This window comes from Meleagris gallopavo, chromosome 14, assembly GCF_905368555.1.
Source record: "Meleagris gallopavo chromosome 14, MGAL_WU_HG_1.1, whole genome shotgun sequence".
Classification (NCBI taxonomy): domain Eukaryota; kingdom Metazoa; phylum Chordata; class Aves; order Galliformes; family Phasianidae; genus Meleagris; species Meleagris gallopavo.
The window spans coordinates 18,832,356-18,852,028 of NC_139417.1; the positions used below are offsets into that span (position 1 = coordinate 18,832,356).

The 19,673-nt window shown below is 44.9% G+C and overlaps 1 protein-coding gene across 2 annotated transcripts in view; it reads left to right on the forward strand.

Annotated features, from left to right (window-relative positions):
- GRM7 (glutamate metabotropic receptor 7) overlaps positions 1-19,673 on the forward strand; it is a 219,736-nt gene that overhangs the window by 109,551 nt on the left and 90,512 nt on the right. For both annotated transcript variants that reach the window (XM_085235846.1, XM_031555624.2), the window contains exons 3-4: positions 2,315-2,456; positions 3,266-3,420. In XM_085235846.1, coding sequence (XP_085091972.1) covers positions 2,315-2,456; positions 3,266-3,420 — 297 coding nt within the window. The remainder of the gene's footprint in view (positions 1-2,314; positions 2,457-3,265; positions 3,421-19,673) is intronic.

A 19,673-nucleotide genomic window follows, 5' to 3' on the forward strand; every position in this document is an offset into this window, starting at 1 on the left:
ATGCTCCATCCCTGGAGGTGTTCAACGCCAGGTTAGATGAGGCCGTGGGCCCCAGTGCCAGATCTGGAGGTTGGTGGCCCTGCCTGTGACAGTGGGGCTGGAACTTAATGATCCTTGGGGTTCCTTCCAACCAAGCCATTCTATGATCCTATGATGATTCTGTGACATTTGCTGTTTATTCATCATTCCTGCTGACCTGTGGCAGGCAGCAGGGAAACCAAGAGCTGACTTTGCCCAGGTAGCATAAACTCTGTGGCATAAAAAAGACCCAAAACCACCCCTCCCAGCTTCCACACTTTCTCCAGCCTAGTTCCACACACGCAAGAATTACATATTTTGTACGTTGTGTTGGAGGCTTTTTTTCCTCACTTTGAGAGTCTGGCCACAGCTGTCCCTGTCCAGAGATGCTCAGTTCAGCTGTAATCATTATCAACCATAATCAGATTTTTGGCTCCTCTATCCAGGCAGCAGAGATTGCATGACCCACACAAGAGGTGTAATTATTGTCAGGAGGGGTTGCTGAGCCAGCAGCCTTGCCAACTGTTTCAACCCTTCATTTCATGCACCTAAATCATGTAGGTGTCAATTGCTTAATATTAGATACTGCATTTTTATAATCGTTCTGTAAGCAGAATGCATCACCTGGATATAGGTTTTGGTTTTTACTTTATCCCTCAAATGCAAAGATTCTATAACGAAGGCATAGAACACTGCTCCTCTCTGATGGGTTCTGCTGTGGTTTCAGCTCTCTGCCCCACTGCTGCTGCTCCTGTATCACTGCTCACTGCTGCCCCGTGTGTGCAGTGCCGTACCTGGGCAAAAGCAACGGCAGGCATTCTTCCATCCTGGCTTAGAAGTTCCGATTGGTACAATATTTGAGATCAGCAGATGAGGGGAACCTTGTTCCACATCTCTCTGCAAGTGCCTTTTGTTGGGAGCTGTGTCTGATCCTGCTGAGAGCTCGCTTTCTCAGCATGAAAGTCATGGAGAGCGGTGAGGGATTGCCGTGGATCCGCACAGCACCTTCAGAAATGTCCGAGAAGCAGACCCACCCAGCATGCCAAACCTTGGGTCTCAGTGCTGCCAAAGACTCTCCTGCTCTGCTGTGTCAAAGTGGGAGCCTCTGGGAGGGACACCATCGTGGGAGCAAAGTCGTTTTTTGTGATGAAGCTTGGCCCTTTGAAGCAGCTTGTGATTTTGTGCTTGTTTTCCTATGTGGGCACTCCTCCTCTTGCATGCTCTCCTATGGAACACCCTCTCTATTTCTTCATTTGACTGTTCTTTCAAATCTGCGATTTAAAGCGTACCAGTAAATAGCTCCTTTATCTTGCTGGCTTTTAATTAATTCATCCCTACTTCAGGTTCTTACTGTGCACCTCTAAAACTATTAATTAACACACTGTGCAGTATGCTGAGAAAGTTGTTATCTAAGATGCCAGAAAAGATGAAAGAGTTTATTGCTGAGAAACAAAATAATAAAGGCAAAAGTGTGACTTCATCTGCCTCGATCGACAAGCACAATGTCAGGGAAGATGTGATTTTTCTTTTTTTAATTGTTTTTTTTTTTTTTTTTCCCAACCGAGCATAATAACTGTAATGTGTGAAATGTGTTAAACCTGAGCTCTCCTTTGCTATGGATGTATTAATTGCTGTTATTGATTGATACTCGTTTTTTTCAGTACTACCTGTGTGTTTACAAGATGTCCAGCTCACAGACGTGCTGTATCTCAAGGCAGCTCCATCCTGTTTGGTGATGGACGTTTCAATGAGTACAGATTTTCATGACCAATCTTCCTTTTGCCAACATTTCGACTCTTTTGTTGTTCCCGTTTCAAATAAGCCGCTTCAGTGGAAGCTTTTTCTCCCAGTATCTTTCAACTCAAAATCAAAAAGGATCCCTGCTCTTCACCAAGATAAACTGTAATTCCTTGTCAACATCATTTGCATTTCAGCCTGTTGTGTTTGTTTTTCTGAGTCAGTCTAAGCTCTTCCATGGTTTGTGCTGTTTTTGTTGTTTTCACACCCAATTGTCTGGTTTATTTGTTTATTACTCCGTGATGGTGTTTGCACCTGTTCAATGCAGGCCGTGCTCTGGCGTGCACTGTGTGTGGGTCTATGAATGAAGCTGTGTCCCACCTTGACAGCAACAAACTGCAGTTACACCTCGGGATGCCTGGAGGGAGGCTTAAGTGCTCTGTAAGGACATTTGGATCGGGGTGTTTTCCATCCAGGCTGCCCCTCCAGTCTACGTGTATCTCCCAGCCCTTTTCCCGTGCTCCTTGCTGACTGAGCCCTTCTTTTCTTTCTTCCACAGGTGGGCTCTGCATCGCTCAGTCCCTGAAAATCCCACAGGATCGCAAGGACAAGACCATCGACTTCGATAAAATCATCAAGCAGCTCTTAGAAACTCCCAATGCCAGGGCCATCGTTATTTTTGCCAACGACGAGGACATAAAGTAAGGATGGCTGAGGGGACTAACTCTTTTGTGCTTGGTAGCCATGCAGAAAGGAGAAAGGAAGTAAGAACACAGATAACAAAGAGGGAATGCCTGTTGGTAGGAGCTGTGTGGGGTTGTGGGGTTTGCCATTTGCAGGATCACACTGGGCTCCTGCTGCTGTCTGGCTCTTTTGGCACCTTGGGTCATGCTGTGGGGAGAAGGGAGCGATGGGCTGCCAGGGGTGAATCATAGAATGGCTTGGGTAGGACAGGGCCTCAAGGATCCTGAAGCTCCAATCCCCCGCCACAAGCAGGGCTCCCAACCTCCACATTTAATACTAGACCAGGCTGCCCAGGGCCCCATCCAGCCCTGGATAAAGGTCTGAAGGCTTTTCCTATTGTGGAATTACTCATGCGTTTGATGGCAGACCTGACCTTACTTCAGAGACATTAAGAAAATCTCCTCTCTCCAAGCTCACACTACAGAGAGTAATTCCTTAATTCAGAGTGTATTTTATGACAAGTGATGGTTACTGATGATAAAGTGGCTTGGATGCCCATGTCATTCAGATACCACTTGCCATTAAAATTATGTGCAGAATATTTTAAAAGCATGGCTTATTTCTAACTTAAGAATTTAAAATTAACTGGACATTCTGATGGCGCTGGGAGGTGCTGCTCAGATCATGGCACGATGTGTTGTGAAATTTCTGAGTTCTGTTGGTTACAGAAATAAATTCCTTCTGCAGTTGCCACACACCGTTTTTTTACCAAGCAATCGTATGTTGAAATGAAACTAACTCGTGAACAAACTGTCCTCTTCCACAGGCAAATCCTGGCAGCTGCCAAGAGGGCTGACCAAGTGGGGCACTTCCTATGGGTGGGCTCGGACACGTGGGGCTCCAAGGTGAGCCCATTGCTGCAGCAGGAGGATGTGGCTGAGGGGGCCATCACCATCCTGCCCAAGCGAGCGACCATCGAGGGTAAGAGCTCTGCCCACCTTCTCTCATAACTTCTTGCCTTGCTTCTTGTCTCCTGAAAACGAGCGGCACAAAATGGATTGCCTGTATTTGTTCCTGGTGTGTGTTTTTTTGGATGGCTGTATCTGGATGTGGTTGTATTGGAAGGGTATAAAATACACAGAGTTGGTCTTCATCCCCTGGGATTTTCCTGAATGTCTGTGTTCCCCATCTGAGAACTATATGCTATATCTGCAGCTGAAAAGCTACCAGCAGTTATCTGTATCACCTTAAAGGCAGTAAACCAAAATGATCTTAATGTGTCACGTATGCATGTAGGAAGAGAAAATGCACTGCAGTTACGTACCCCTCAGAAACAGCAAATAAACTACATACTGAGGAAGTAAAAATTCAGGTTCAAGTCAGCAGTTTCCCTTTAACTTGTATTTTATTCAGATCATATGCTATATGTATTTATATTTTTGGTGTACTCTACCAATATATGTATTTGTAGATGTGCGTGCATCTATATAAGGATTATGAGGCACTTCTGTTACAGAATTCTCCCTTTCTCAGCATTTCTCTTCTCCCTGAAGTCTGCGTCTGATCCGTCCTTAATTTGCTGTCCCCTCTGTGGAGATGCTTAACTATCCGAACAGCTTCCTCTGGGCAAACCAAGCATGCTGATTGGAGTCCGTGTTCTCCTTGACATGAAAAGGAAAATTCTTCACAGACACAGAGTAAAGAGAATGAAACTCCTCTTGTTGTGCATGGCACGAGAGTCCCTGCATGCGTTGTGCACACAAAATGGGCTTTGGTGTCTTCACTCACAGGGAAAGCAAACGTTTGCATTCATTTTTACTGTGTATACAGTACCACCTCATTAGTTATTCTTCTCAAGTCCCTAATATTAAATTTTAGAACCTTAGAGGCATTTTTACATGTTATTTCTCCATAAATACGTAAAGTTGGTAGAGAATGAAGTGGTTTGTTTCTGAAAAACACAGCATTTTAATAATCTTTCCCTACTGTTTGTATTCATCCCTGAGGGTTTCTGACAGAAAATCTCGAAGTCTGCCAGCAGCACACAAAAAGAAAAACTTTCCAAATGTGTTTGTTTTAAAATATTTTCCTTCTGCGTTACACATTAAACACTTTGGACATAATGGAGTTTTCTTTTGGCAATAATGAGTTACAATGACAGACTGAAGGGATGCAGGTACAGAAGTTGGTTAAGTAGCAGTTACAAATATCAGCACATGTAGTGCCTTGCAGGATGTACGAGCACTGAGCCTGTACACAGCTTATTCCCCAACCATTCTGGGCTTTTGCCTAAAAGCTGGCTCGTTGCATTCTGCACTCACACAGACTGCACGATTACTGTTTGTAAGGTTTGTGAGGCTTGAATTATATTTTGCCTATATATATAATTGCATTCATTCTTCCACAGTTTCTGCCATGCAGGCAGGTACATATTTTGAGTGTTGTTTTCCAGAAGGGGGAAAGCCATCAGCCAAAGGTTGGTGCTACGCTGGGTGTGAAGGGAGAGGCAGAGCACCATGTCCTAGAGCTGCAGTTCCAATGTCAGTAGCAAACGATTCCTGCACACTCTGTACCACTAGAAAGGTTCAGGCTGGTTCTTACCTTTTTCAGTTTCGTTCATCCATCCCTAATTACCATCTGTATTTGCCATCTGCTTAGCCCTGTTAGGGGGAAGAGTACAGGGATGGTTATGAGCGCAGAGCGCATTTCCCTTCTCCAGTGCAGCCATTCTCGTACTGTCCTTCTGCAACATAACCCTCATGCCTGCCCTGCTGAGTGCTCCTCTTGGTGTGTGAAGCAGTTTTCCAGAATTCAACGTTTCTCCTTTCAAACCAATTCCATTTCTGTTTCATTCCCCATGAGAAGCATCTGCTGAAATCAGTTACTTACAGGAAGCAAGGATTCCTCAGGTGTTAGCATTTCTTTGCTTAGTGAGACTGTTACCCGTATGGATTATCTTCCTTTCTTGCATTCAGACTGCTGTATGTTGTTTTGTTTTTCTTTCTGTAGTAATTTCATTTGGCATTGAATCCAAGAGAACTGGAAACAGACATTTTAACGTTGTTCTTTTATCATCCAGCAATGAACATCTGCTACTAGAATTTAGTAATGTACTTCTGTGGGAGAATACATAAAATAAATGAAATAAGAAGCCCTGACTTTCCCTATAAATTGATGGAAACAAACTAAATTAGCAGAACGGAACTCAATTTGCCCTAAAGGAGGATATCTTGAGCAGTGCCCAGCCTGGCAGGCTCCTTTCCCTGCAGTGCTGCTGCCGTCGGTGCGGCTCGTGGGCTGCAGGCACCACGAGGCACCAGCTGCCTTCTGCTGGGCTCAGTGAGTGCTTCTCTGGTAGCAGTGAGTAAGGGGGTTGCCCTGGTTTTACTTAAGAGCATTTGCCTTCTGTTTCTTAGGATTGACCGTTGTGTTAAAGATGATTTGTAGTATGTTAGAAAAGGATTCCCAGCCAACTTCATTGGAAGCAAACAGAGGCGCAGCTTCCCCCGTCTAGAAAATATCATATTGATATTAAATAAGTGATGCTGCCAACCTCTTCTCACACTTTAGGAAAAAAAATGTGACTATAAGCCAGGAAAAGTTAAATTGCATTGAAAATTAAAGTGCCGTTATGTTAAAGCATACGTAGGAGCTTTGGATTACCAGGTTTTTGACATTTCAGGAGCTGTTGGTCACAAAAGTCGTAAGCTGAAATGGTCAGTTTACAGAAAAAGACATTTTTTACTACCGCTCCTCCAGCCGTGGTTCTTGGATGCAGAACACAGACGTGAAGCACGTAGTGTCAGGCCCCAGATGTGTGGTTATTTGTCTAGATGCTTGATGTCACCCTTGGGACAGCTTTTTCTTTGCCATAGCCCCATAGGGTGATTTAGGAAATCATTACATGGACTGAATTTGTTCCTCTTAAGTCAGTCTTAATATAGCCCGATTGTGTTTGATGTAATTATGCTGAAGGGATAAAGTTGCATCTTATTTGCATAATTGCAGTAGACAGTGAGCCAGAGGAAGTGCAAACTTAAATAGTAATCACTGCACAGAAACTTGTGTGTTTGAAACAAGCTCCATGGCCAACTTCAACAAAGCTGCAACTTCAGGGAAGCAGGCAGGGCACGCGTGCTTCTGGAACAGCCACTGCAGCAGAAGAGTGTATCCCAGTTATTGGTACTTTGAACTGCTCCCATGAAAAAGGCTTTAATGGTGCGTCCTCCTGCTCGTGGGCTGTGAAAACGTCAGCCCGGTCCAGAAGCCGTGAGCGCACTGCAGCACTGCACGTAGCAGGGCTTGTGTTGGTGAGATCCAGTTGCGCCTGGCTCCGGGTGTAGCCCTGTGCCGTGGCTGTGGAAAGGCACAGTGTAACCACAGAGCAAATAGCAGTGTTGGGACGTGAGGAAAAAAACAGTTTAAATGAAAGACAAAGGATGTTTTTTTCGTAATTAAAATTTGAACGGGCATGTGTTCGTATAATCATTATTATTATGTTCATTTTACAATAATATAGAAATGACGAACATCTGCGGCTCTGCGTGCACGTGACGTTCGTAAAAACAAAAGCAGAACAAAAAAAATCTGCAGAACATCTTTCTTCTCCAAAATGCCTTTGGTGCGGTGCTACCTTCCGCTGCTGTGCTCCTCAGAAAGCCTCTTCTTCATCCTTCCACTCAGCGTGAGCTGCGCGTGTGGGCAGGTTCCCATGTCAGCCCAGAGGACGCATTGCTGCTGGTCCTGGGGAGGTGGGGTGCTGTGAGGAGGAGCAGCTGAGGGCTGCAGAGGAAGAGTTTTGAAGCAATGATGCCGTCGGGATAATGGATAAATGGGAGACGTTGAGGCGAGTGTGACAAGCTCCCAAAAGTTCGATCGCTGCAGGGAAAATGGAAGCGCAGCGGAAAATGAGAAGAAAGGCTGAGATTTCAGAACAGAAGTGTTTTGTGCTTGCTGTTCCGCTGAGCTGTTTGCCTTCAGACCAGCAAATTGCTGGGTTGGTTTTTCCTTTCTCTAGGCAGGGATGGTCTAAGAGAGCGTTGTTCATTTGTCCTATTTTTCATTCCGAGCCCCAGAAGCATTGTAGGCTCCTCAAAGCAGTAAACAAACAGTGCTAATGCTCCCTGCCCCCCCGTGGCTCACCCCATTTCCAGCAGCGGAGCTTCCAAAGTGATGAACCACAACCGCACTTCTTTGTAGATTTAAATGAACTTCTTCCACGCTAATCTTTGTTAATCACAAAGTGACCTTTCAGTATTCTGCTGCCACTTTGCTTCTTCATTTTTCAGTAGATTTAATAAATTTTAGAGCATTTCCTTCTCTCATTATCACTGCTATGCCCAAATCTAATTATTCTTGTTATCTGCCCGGGGTAGCTGTCTTTATTACACCATTTACGTGTATATAAGAGATATCAGGATGGCCCTCTGATTAAAGATGATAAGACTTCTGGCCCCGGCATCGATTGAAGTTCTCCCTAGCAGGCAGCTTCCAAGTCAGGAGTTCCTAAATTCTGTCCCCAGAGAAAAAGTACTTCTTTCTGCCAGTGATAAGAAAGTGTCTGTGCCATAAGGGAAGGAAAAGCCTCATCATTCTGGAGTAGATTTGTGCAGTATTTGCCGAATTAAATTGGGAAGGCTGGTAGATGCATCTACAGACAGATATTTAAGTCAGAGGACTGTGTGATACTGATGATCTCTGGATGCAGAATGATGATCTTCTCTCCCCTTTCCCATCTCTTCTTCAAGTCTAAGAAATATCCACACTTCAGATTTTAAATTTGCTGGTATCAGTCTTTAGTATCCATTAAGATTAAATCTGGCTCATTAGAGCCCTTGAGCAGTGTGACAGAGTAGAGAGCACAGAGAACAGGTAGAGCAGGAACATTCAGGATCTTGGTTCGGCATTTGGAACGTATTTCTGTGGCTATTTATATGAGGGCTGCTCCTATATTGTGATGTTGGCCCACGGCATCAGAGGTGGATGTTGGTGGTTGAACCTTCCCACACCACTGTGCCGTTCCATTTTGTTGTCATGCGATGTCTGGCAGCAGAGGGTCAGTCTGACAGAATGGAGTGTGATGTGGAAGTGTGTACGAAGCAAAGGGGTGGAATTGATGTCCTATATGTGAAAAAATGGCTCCCAGTGACATTCATCAATGTTTACAGAGACTAAACAGTGGAAGTGTGCACAGTTGAGGGATGGCTGGTGCGTTTCAGCAGTGGTGGCAGTGGTCACCTCCAGTGGTGCACACTGTTACGAATGCAGGCTCTTGTTTGTGGCTGGTGAAAATGCATGGCTAATGGCGGTGAGTACATAAAAAAATATTGTTGTGCAGCTGAGAATTTTCTCTGTCAGTGCTATCGTGCTCTTTGTAACTGTTGTCTTTTCAGTGGGGGGGAAAAAAAAAAGAGGCACTACTTTTGGAGCAACCTGCATCCATAATGTTAATTGTTTTGAAAGTCTACTGAAATGATTTGCCTGTAGTGAAAGAAGTACTGCTTATGGTCTGAGGTCGGAATTCGATGCAACAAAGCAGTGACATTCAAGCAGATTTGAGATAAATGATTCAATTCCAGCGAGCGCTGCATGCGGCTGAGCTTTGCAGTCTCATGAAGCACTCAGCTCTGAGGTTAACGGATGGCTCAAATTCAGCACAGGAAAGTGCACAGCTATTTGAGGAAAAAAACAAAAAAAACAAAAAAAACAGAAGCATTGCAAATGCTGTAAACCAACATAAAACTGTCCTTGAATTGTTCTGTTGCTTGTCTTCCAAAAAGATGGTGAACTGTGCTTTCAGTGGTTTAGTTTTTATTTCCAACAAGAGCTGTTTTGCTTCTTTTTCTGTTTGAGCTGTATTATATGTAGAAAAAAAAAGCACTGAAAGAATAGTGAGTCAAGAAAAAAAGCCAGAATGAAGTCATCTCTCACAGTTTAGTGGTTACAAATACTTTACCTCCGCATCGCCAGCCTACTGAGGTGAAGAGCTGCAGGTTCGTTTTGCTCTGTGTTACAGGCAGTGTTGAATTGTATCCAGTATTAACGAACCCAGTCCTGCTGTCCTGTACTCAGCGACAGCCCCCTTTGCCCTGGGATGTTTTTCTGGGAGAGATGTGCTCGTTTTGTGCAGTGTTTACCCATCTCCTCCCTGAACAGAACAGAAGAGCATCATGCACCTCCTATCAGCGTTTGCTAAGTGACAGGTTAAGGATTCTTCTTGCTTACAGCTTGGCTTAGAGCTCATTGCAGCGCTCTGTGCTTCTCGAGGTGCTGCCCCATATCCCTGGGACTGAGCTCTCAGCAGAGCCCACCTCTGGCTCCCACAGCCCAGCACAGGCAGTAGCAATGGGAGTTGTGCTGCTTTGCGGCAGTGGTTTGGGAGCAGCACTCTGTTTTGGATAAGTTTATCTGCATTCTTCCTGGGAGCAAATTGTATTGAGCAGCTTTGGAATTAAAATGCTGAGGGTACTCTGCGTTCAGATGTGTGAGGTGAGATGTGTCATCTGTTTAGGTGGGCTTCTTATTTCACCCAGTACAGTTTATCAAATGGATGCTCTCAGTGGCACTCCGGGTCCCTTCTGACAAACGCCTCAGCTGCCCAAGTGCAGCCGAAGGAAGAATTTACCTTTCTGTTCTTCCGTCACTCAGCGCTTGAAGTCATTTGATCTGCAAACTTGTTGAGCATGCATCTTTCCCAATGCTGATGAAGTCATTAATTGAATTTAAATTAGTTCTGTGGCTACGTGGGAGCCCAGGACACTCGCAGCTGTGAAAAGTTTATTGCGTATCGATCCCAGAGTGTTGGAAAGTCACTTTGGGAGGGAGGATCAGCTGTGGTTCCTCTGGCTGAGCGCTGGCTGTCACTGCCAGGATGGCTGGCATTGCCCGCCCCGGCTGGGGGCAGGAACCATCCTCATGGAGGTGCAGAAGCACTGCAGTGCCTGGCTTTAAGGGGCTGAGATGAAGGCTCCATGGAGGAGAGGTTAGTAGGTTCAAAGAGACAGTGCCTTAAGGGCAGCATATTTTTTTTTTTAGTATGCAGATATAGGAAAGTTAAAAAACACAGCTTCTATAAAGTTCCAAGTTAACGTTATGTTTGTAGTCTCAAATCAAGTTTGAAGCAGCATCTTCCTAAGGGTGTAGCTGCTTCATGGAAAAGGTCTAATTGGACCCCAAAGAAGTGCCTTACAGCACAGACTTAGGGACCTTATCCATGGCTCGTTGAGCGGAATGGAAGGGCTCACCCAGCCCTGCCTGACGTGGGCTGTGAGATGGGCAGCTCCCAACCTGGGCCAACTGTGGCCAACTCTGCACGTGCTGCTCCCTTAACTCTGTTTGGTGCATTCCTCCCTGGGCTCACGTTGGCGTTTTCCTTTCGGTGCTCGTGTTTAGCTGTTATTTCAGGATGCTGGAGGTTGTGTGGGTGGTTGTGCTCAGATTCACATGTGTACACACCAGAGTGGCTGGCACTGTAAGAAGAGATAATTCATGGGATGAAAGTGCTGAGCTGTTGATCGCTGTTTGGGTCTGCTGTGAGTGGTCTTGACTTTGAATCAGTCTGAACTGCACCTCCTAAAACCAACGCTCCCCTCTGTGATCCAGCGATGAAGCTGCCTGTTGGGCACATCCAGACAGGTATTTCCACCCAGAAGGGAAGCATCTTGTTTTCAGAAGCCTGCTGTTACCATGTGCCATCTCCCGATCTGCCTGCGCCCTGGTAGGGATGTCTGGGCACTAATGGGGACGTGCCATTACAGAGGGCGTGCAGGAGACGCTTTGTGCTCCACAGCTGGCAGCCCTGCGCTGCCTGCAGCACTTCTGCAAGGACTCAGAGTGAGGGCAGCTGAGGCTGGCACACAGCCACCCCATCCCTGTGAGAACAGGGCACGGCCAGCACACAAGGCAAATGCCTGCTTCTTGTTCAACCCCCCCAAGTGGACCATTAGGAAATCCTGGTGTCTTCTAGTGCTGTTAGTCCCTGCTTCCATGCAGAGTTTCAAGACTCATTTGTTTGAATTCATTTTCCATCTGTTAGTAAAACTGGCAGGATTTCCAGGATCTGTAACGTATATAGAAAGACTTAGCAGCCAAAGTTCCTCTTTCTTTGTCCCCAGGAAAGACTGTTAGGCAATACCAAAAGGTAAAGAGCAATCCTGAAGGTGTGCAAAAGGCTTTTCCCATGATCTAAAAACAAATCTCATGATCTCAAAGCTAGGAAAGGATTCAGCAAGGTGTTGCTTCATGTCAGTCACCGCAGGAAGTGGATTCCTTTTGTATGCAATGACATTCTCTGGGTCTGGCAACGAGCAGTGCTCAATTAGACCTTTTCTATTGATGCTTGACTTGCAGGGAGGAAGAGTCCCAGCATGGGACTGAGCCATCTCCAACCACTTCAGAAATACAGAAGAACCTTTGGCTGATCTGAATTTTCAACCCCCTTCGGAGAGGTGTGCTGTGGGGGTGAAGCTCAGGGGATGTCGTTGCACTGACACAGAGGAGCCCCTCCTGAGCTGATGAACAGATCTGGCTCACGAGAAGTATAAAAAATAATGTTTTAGTTTGTCATTTTCTTCAGGCATAGAAATAGGAGTCAGAAAAGATTTCATCACCTTCTCCCACTCGCTCAGAGCAGTTTGGCACTGGGACCATGCCAGGCACGGTGCTCACGCTGTGGTCGCCTCCGCGACTCAGCGCAGGCAGCGCAGGGGGCTGAGATGATGCACCAGAGCTGTGCGAGGAGCACGAGCAGCCTCACTGCAGAAACAAAGGAGCAGGAGAGGTTAACACCTTTTTCTACCTCCAAGGGAAGTAATATGAGCAAAATATTTCTTTCAACATTTGTATTTAACATATTTTTCTAGTAAGGAAGGAGTTGCAAGAGCGTTCTGAAATAAACTGTTTCAGGTAAAAACAGGCATGCATCTAGTTTTGAAAGCACCACTCTGCAGGAGGGCTGGGAACCACAGGCTGCTCGTAATGGCACAGGTCATTTGTCATCTCTGATGTTTGGCTTTGGCAAAGCAGGAAGGAGTTCAACACAGTCTGTAGCATTTCCAGTCCAGCGCCTGGTGGACTACCCAGAGCTGCTGCCAAACAGGCCATCAGGGATGCCACCTGTTTGATCAGAAGCACTGGTGGTTTCTCCTAGTGCTGATTCCCACACGTGATGAGTTTGGTCCCAAGAAAGAGTTACAAAGGGGGAACTTAGGGATTAGGTCCGCAGACCTGACTGTTCATTTTCCTTCACAATGATCGCACTGTTTTAATTTAGGAAGCTTCAAACACTGAAATTGGGGGCAGTGAATACAAATACAAGCTGCTTGTGCCATAAGGTGATGGAAGAAATAAAAGGTTCCGTCATCGGTCGTTTCTACAAGGGTTATTTTTTGCAACAAGGAATTAAAATAGCTTCATATATTAGGAATTAAAATGAAAGAAACAAACCCCTCTGCCATCTGCTAGGCAAATACCAGTGCAGCCCATTGGAGGAGCTTCTGCGCATGGAGAGGCAGCAGCCTCCCAGCCCTGCCATGGGTCCTGTGCTGTGCAGGCACGAGGCAAGGCAGGTCCCCTGGGACAGCAGGGAGGAGCTGGTACACACGGTGCCAACGCTGTCGGCACCCTCAGGCACCCCACGGGCTTGCTCTGGTCTTTGCAGGGCCACATCTCCTTCCTCACCCCCTGCCCGGCAGGTACAAGGTGAGTGCATACCTGCAGTGCTCCTCACTCCTGCTCCTTTAGCAACCCTCCTCTCTTACCAGAAGGTCTAAAAATTTAGGTGTGGTTCAGTCCTGTGTGACACATCTTGTCCCAGGACTACTTTGAGTCTGATATATTTACAGTAACATTCATAAATTCATACATCTCAGCATTTCTTTATCTTTTGTTATCAGCTATTCCATCACTCTTCAGAAATCATAATGAGTGTGAATTTCCTCTTTGGGTTCAGTTTCTTAATTCAACACGTTTTTTTCCTTATGCCATTTCTGACCATAGCTATAACCCAATGAAATTGTCCCTCGAGGCCACTTAAAATTACTCTCTGACATGTCCTATGATTCATTTATTCATCTTCTTTATTAGCAAGCCTGAAAATAAACACCACTTCACAATAAATCAAGGAAAGCAAAAATAAAAATGTTTGAGCTTTTTATGAGAGTAAAATGCAAATATGGTATTTATGTTTGCAAGTGGCAAATGAATCTGCTTACATTATACACTGCCAATATATTTGCTGTAGGTATGACGTGTTTGATAGTGGCTGCACAACCATCTATCTTTTCCTGCGTGAGCATCTATGGATGATGTGGGGGTGCGGAGCACGCAGGCAGGGCTCTGTGCTGTCTGCAGCTGCTCTGCTGTGCAGGGCTGTGGAAGGCGCTTGGTTTTGTTTAGTTGTTGCTCTTTTTCCTTTTGGTTTGTGTTGGTAATGCTTGAAGGATGACAGGCTTTTGAAAGTAGTAATAGTTTGGGAAATAATACACGTAATTTCCCTAAAGATGATACAACGAATGCTGAAGTGCCCACTTCACTCAGGCTGGGCTTGCAGATCTGCTTTGGGAATGGGTTTTCATTTTGGTGGCTGTGTGATAATGCTCTAATGACAGAGAGAAACTGAAAATTGTTTAGGAAAAAATCCTCAGTGTGATCAGGTGTTCCAGCTCTTAGGATAATGAAACTAGAGGCAGAAGATCATGGAATTTTTTTTCCTGGTAAGGACAGATAAACACAAACTTTTTGTCTCATAATTGAAATATAATTTCAGGATGGTGCAGAATTATCTATTGGCAACAAGTGCCATCCCTCTGTGCTATTTAAGGTCATGCTGAAAAAACAGATTTGTCTTTGGTTGGTTACAGGAGCAAACCTTGTAGAAAGTAACCCATTGTTATGTTCAACATATGTGAATATTCATGCAATTTCTACAAAGTGCCCACCTATACGTAGTAAAATCTAATACTACTCATGCTGTGTGAATACAGGGTTCTTGCGTGGGGTCTTTGGTGGTCCTGAGGTGCTCTCCAGCCAAAAGTTTGTTTGCTTACGTGGTCAGGTCCCATACTTGGTCAAGAAGTTGTTTACAAAAAATCAGCCAACAACCATTACAGAAGCTGAAAATTTCCCTTTGCTTGAGTAAATGTTTGGGTTTAGTGGATTTACTCCATTGCAGATAGGAAGCAACGGAGCCTGTTGGTTAGAAGTGCCCCTCTGCACCCGGCTGGTGGGGCTGACGTGCTGCAGAATGGGATGAGCTCAGCTCAGAGGGGCTCTGAGCTCTGTGTGCCTCCATCCTGACGGTGGCTGTAGTTCAGGCACTTCTGTCTTGTACTCTGAGTGAGACGAATAATGCTTTCGTACACGGGGCTGAGTACGAAGTCTAATACAATACTACTGCAGTCGAGTTTGTGGAAGTAAATTGGTGTACTTGATTTAAAAAAAATCTAAATCATACCTGAAATCGTTCTTTAGTGCCTCCTGGGAATTTAAATGATGTTTTTAGCTTTGGCAATGATTTAAAATGCTGATGTGTCAATCCCTAAGGAGAGAATACTTGTCTCAAGTATTGCCACTTGAAATTTTGGGAAGCCACACAGATGTTCATCTCCTCATTATGGAAATAATGTATTTGGTTAATGTGTTGGTATGAAGAGAGGGGAATACAAATTATCTTGCAACTTGAGAGCTGTTTAAAAGTTCCCTTATGTTCGCATTGCCTTATTCAGCTCTTCAGAGGCGTTTCTGCTGGGAGATACCCTGCAGTCTCTCTGCTCTGCAGGGTCACAGCCCTGCTGCCCCGTGTCCCACAGCTCTGCTCTCACTGATGCTCACTGTTGGCTCAGTGAGGGCTGTTTGGCGGCCCTGTATCAGCTCGAGGAATTACTGCTGTAAGACGTGGATCTTCTCAGGTCTGTGTGTGGTTCCTTAGAGACAAGGCTGGGGTTTCTGAAGGCTGCTGGCTTCTTACTGGAAAAGTGGGAAAACCAAAGCCGTGACCCCAGTGTGTTATAGCCATTATTTCTATCAAAAATTGATAATGCAGAACTGTACAAATCTCTACAAAGAAAATCGACTACCGCAGCCAAAACCATGGCAGGGTGGGATAGCCCTGAGACAGAGAGAGGAGGGAAGGAAAAAGCCAGCAGAGGTGATCAAAGGATGAGGATTATGTGCCTAGAGGATATTTTGCTCCTGGAATATTTAAATAGAAGTGGAAAGTTTTCTTCTTTTCCCTAGAATATTCTTGCTGCTTCAAGTACAGGTGACTGGGGGCGATGCAAGAGATCCCGTGGGGACTGCATCCTCTGGCTGCAGAAACCTGAATTATTTTTGTATTTGCCTTTTCACATGTCAGTCTGAGCACTTGTTTTTGATAGCACCTTGCAGTTTGACGTGACTAATGTGCACAGCTGGAGTGAGTGCTGCAACTGTGTCAGCAGCATCAGATGAGGAGGCTGTAGAGAAGCAGGGAATAGCTGTTATTCTGTGCTGCTCCCATCCTTGCATGCTCTGGCTGGATGGAATTATTAAAACCTGATCACAACTAAGAAGTCAGCTGTCAAAATCGAGGAAGCAAATCTTTTCTCTCCTCCCCCCACAAAAAAAAAAAAAAAAAAGAGCAGGAGTGCAGTGGAGATCTCAAGTAATTCTTTGTCAGGGATATTCTCTCAGGTGAACTTGAAAGTAAGATTGCTAGCAGTAGTTTAAGAAGTGACCCAGCTGCTGTGCACAGCTACCTGTGCCCAAACACTGGGTGAGCCCTGCTGACCGCTTGCACTGGGATGTGCTGCCACGTGGACTCTGTAAATTGCATTTCTGCAGGAAAAAAAGGCACCATGTTAAACAGCAATCTGAAGGAATGTTGATACTTTTATCCTGCTGGTGTTACCATGTCAACAGTTTAAAAAAAAAAAAAAAAAGAAAAGAAAAGAAAGAAAGAAAAAGCAGCATCTCTCCATGCCTGGTTGGTCAGTATGGGACTGTGCACACGTGTTTGGGGATGCATAAATATACTCACATGGGGTGATTATTCCTGTCGATACGGTGACCTCAGCTGTGCACTCACGCACAGACGGGGCACGGACTCGGTGTTGAAGGAGCTGAGCACGGTGCACGTGGATGGTGTGTGCACTGAGTGCACGGCCCTGCTGTGCGGTGGCCATGAGGACCTCGGCCCCATCAGCATGGATGCTCTGAGGAGGAGGTTTGGGTTGCATGCCCCATCGTGCTGGGATGTGGCCCCTCTGTCCTGCTGTCACTAATGCACCCATCGTGTTTGGGAGTTACTCTGGTTGCTGCATCACCGTGTAGACAGATGTCTGTACTTTTATCCGTGTTTTAAATTATGCAGGCAGATGACTGGAGTTTAAATGCTTTTAAGGATGTGCAATGTGCATTTTGTCTACTGCTGCTATCAAAGGGAAGGAACCACTTCTGCATTTAGACTCTCTGTATCTCTCTGATTTCACTGCTCTACATTATTAAAATGAAACAGGCCATCTGTGGAGCAGGGAGAAAGGGTGAGGAGGAGGAACGAACCCAGAGAAGTGCAGGGAGGAAGGTATTGATGCATACAAGGAGATTAGTTAGATACTTAATTGCAACCAAAAAAAGTTGAAATAATAGCTCATGCTTTGAGAGTAACTACCAGTAATAGGAAAGAGTGATCTGCTTTCTGCACCTTGGCCTGACTTAGCTCTGCTTTGCTCCCTGCCCTGGCTTGAGTCCCTGTTTCACTCCATTGCAGTTTTGCTGCTGCTGGAGGAGATCGATGCAAAAGCTGATTTAGCTTCCAGCAGCAGAAAGCAGGTGATAATTTCAAGGCAGACTATGAAAGTGAGAGGGGAAGAAGGCTATTACCTTGTTGCCTTGCAATATAGCTAATAAAAAAATGTGAAGCATTTGACCTCATCTTCAGGTGGGAGGAAAAGCAAATACTTGCAGGATAAGGCCCTTGCAACACAAATATCCCATTTCTAAAAAGTGGGTAGCAGGATAAGGCAAATTACTGAGAAACATTCTACTTCTGGATATATTCTTAAAGCTATTAGGTTTTGCCTGAATCTGGTGATAGTCTTTATAGCAGTTACAGATCCTCACTAGCAAGAGTGGGCTTATGTGACTGCACATTCCACTTCATAGAAGAATTATTCATCCCAGCAGCAGGAGTCGTTTGAATAAGAAGTCGAGTATTCAGCTGAAAGGAGAGCACAGTGTACATAAAGCAGCATGGTGACTTACAGCGATGTCAACTTAGAAAGTCCCTCTGTGGCTTAAAATGCAAAAATCTCACGCATTATGAAGTCTGAAGTTGTTAGGGGGAAGAGAGCTCAAGCCGTCTTCATCTTCTGCCCTGTAACAGCTCCCTTGCTGTCTGAGACATGGATTTGGTCTTTCCTTTTGATAGAGAAAACAGTGGTTCCTTTTGGGTTAACACAATCTCCTCTCCGGTAAGGGGATGTATGTGACGCCATCCCAAGGACTGCAGCAGCAGGGGATAGGGATCAGCTCTTTGTTGTATGAGTCTCCGGAGCCTGCTGCAACAGGAAAAAGCTCATTCTCAGCTGATACAGCAATAAAATCAACAATAGAATAAATAAATTTTGGATTTTCCTCTAACTCTTATACTGATATAAATGGGAGCATTGTGACACTAAGAAGTGCCCGAAGGCCATGAAGTGTAGAATAATGAATAATAATATACTTGTGTATTTAACCTTCCTACTACAGTGCTGTCTAGACACCACCTGGGTCATGATCTCATTGTCATGGCAGCTGTATAATTTCATAAAAGTGATAACAATGATACTTAGCCAACATACATCTATTTCCATAATAGAAGCTTTACAGCTTAAACTCACAGATTTGCCCTAGGCACTGTAAGCTGAATTTCCTTTGTATGATGTATGTAGTGTATAACAAAAACATTTCAGAGGTGACATCAGCCAACGTACCCTTTGTCAATGTTTCAATCTGCAACTGTTATAAAAATGCTATTTTTCTTTTGTTTTTTTTTTTGTCATGAAGGAAGTTCACAAAATCTTTCCGTGTTACAGTCTTACTGAGGAGGTCAAGAAAATCTGTAAACTATCTTAGCAATTCCACACTACTACATAGTATACAGCTGGAGCAATGTAATGAAATCTGAAAAAAGACTGGTTGCCTTGAAAATCGATCTTATCATTCCATATCTAATGCTTTTATCCCAGATTTAATGTTAGTGAATTAAACCATTTTGGCTTGAAGGCTAAGGAAAACAGAAAACTGAGTAGCTGCTCTCAACTCACGTGGCATCAGTAACCATAAGTAAGTGGCGACTTACTGGCTGGGTGAATGAAATTTGTGTAGCTGGCCCTTATTAGTGTGGACAGGCTTTGGACAAAGTAGAGGAGAATAAAAATAATGTAAACTAATAAAAGCTGCTCATGAAATTAGGTCAATCTGTTGTATTTGCTCACAGACCACGTGGTCTGAGAATGAAAACACTTCAGGCACAAGAGAGATGTGTTAGGTCAAATGCTCTGGTTTTATTATTTTCCTTATTAAATAACAACCACCAATGACCTGACTGCCCTCAAAATCATTACTGATGCATGAAAGTAATGCTTCACAGCGCGTAGCAGTGATGTGGTAAACAAGAAGTGGCATAGAAGGCTTATTTAGGAATAGCTTCTTCATCCACACCGATCACGCATCACCACTGAGGATATTCCCAGACCAGCCTGCCCAGAATTCCTCTTCTGGGATACTGGAAACTTCTTTTGGCTGCTGCTGGTTTCACTGGAGCCAGTTTCGTGTTGGCTCTTGGGCAGAACTGCAGTGGAACGGAGCATCTCTCCTTGCTGCCCACTCTTTCCCTATTGGTATTTGCCTGCTGTTTTCCCTGCGATAACTGCCTCGTCTGTCAACTTGTCTTCTCTTTTCCCCACTACGCCCCTCCCTGCTGTAATGCAGCTGACCATGGAAAACCACATCGTTAGCCCTGGAGCCCGGTTTAGCCTCCAAAGCACGTATAATTCCCTTGGCCATCAGTGCCAGGGAAGCGAGCATTATGCTTCCAGGCAGAAAATGGGCAGCGTGTAACATCAGATGGAAGGAGAGATGCGAGATTAATGTTAGAAATAAATCATTGGGGGATTCTTTGTGTAAAAAACAGCCACAAGTTAGCAAGCCTCACTTTCCGCTTGAGAATGAGCCACAGCTCTTGTCGTTGGCGGCTCCTCGATGCGGGGTATCTT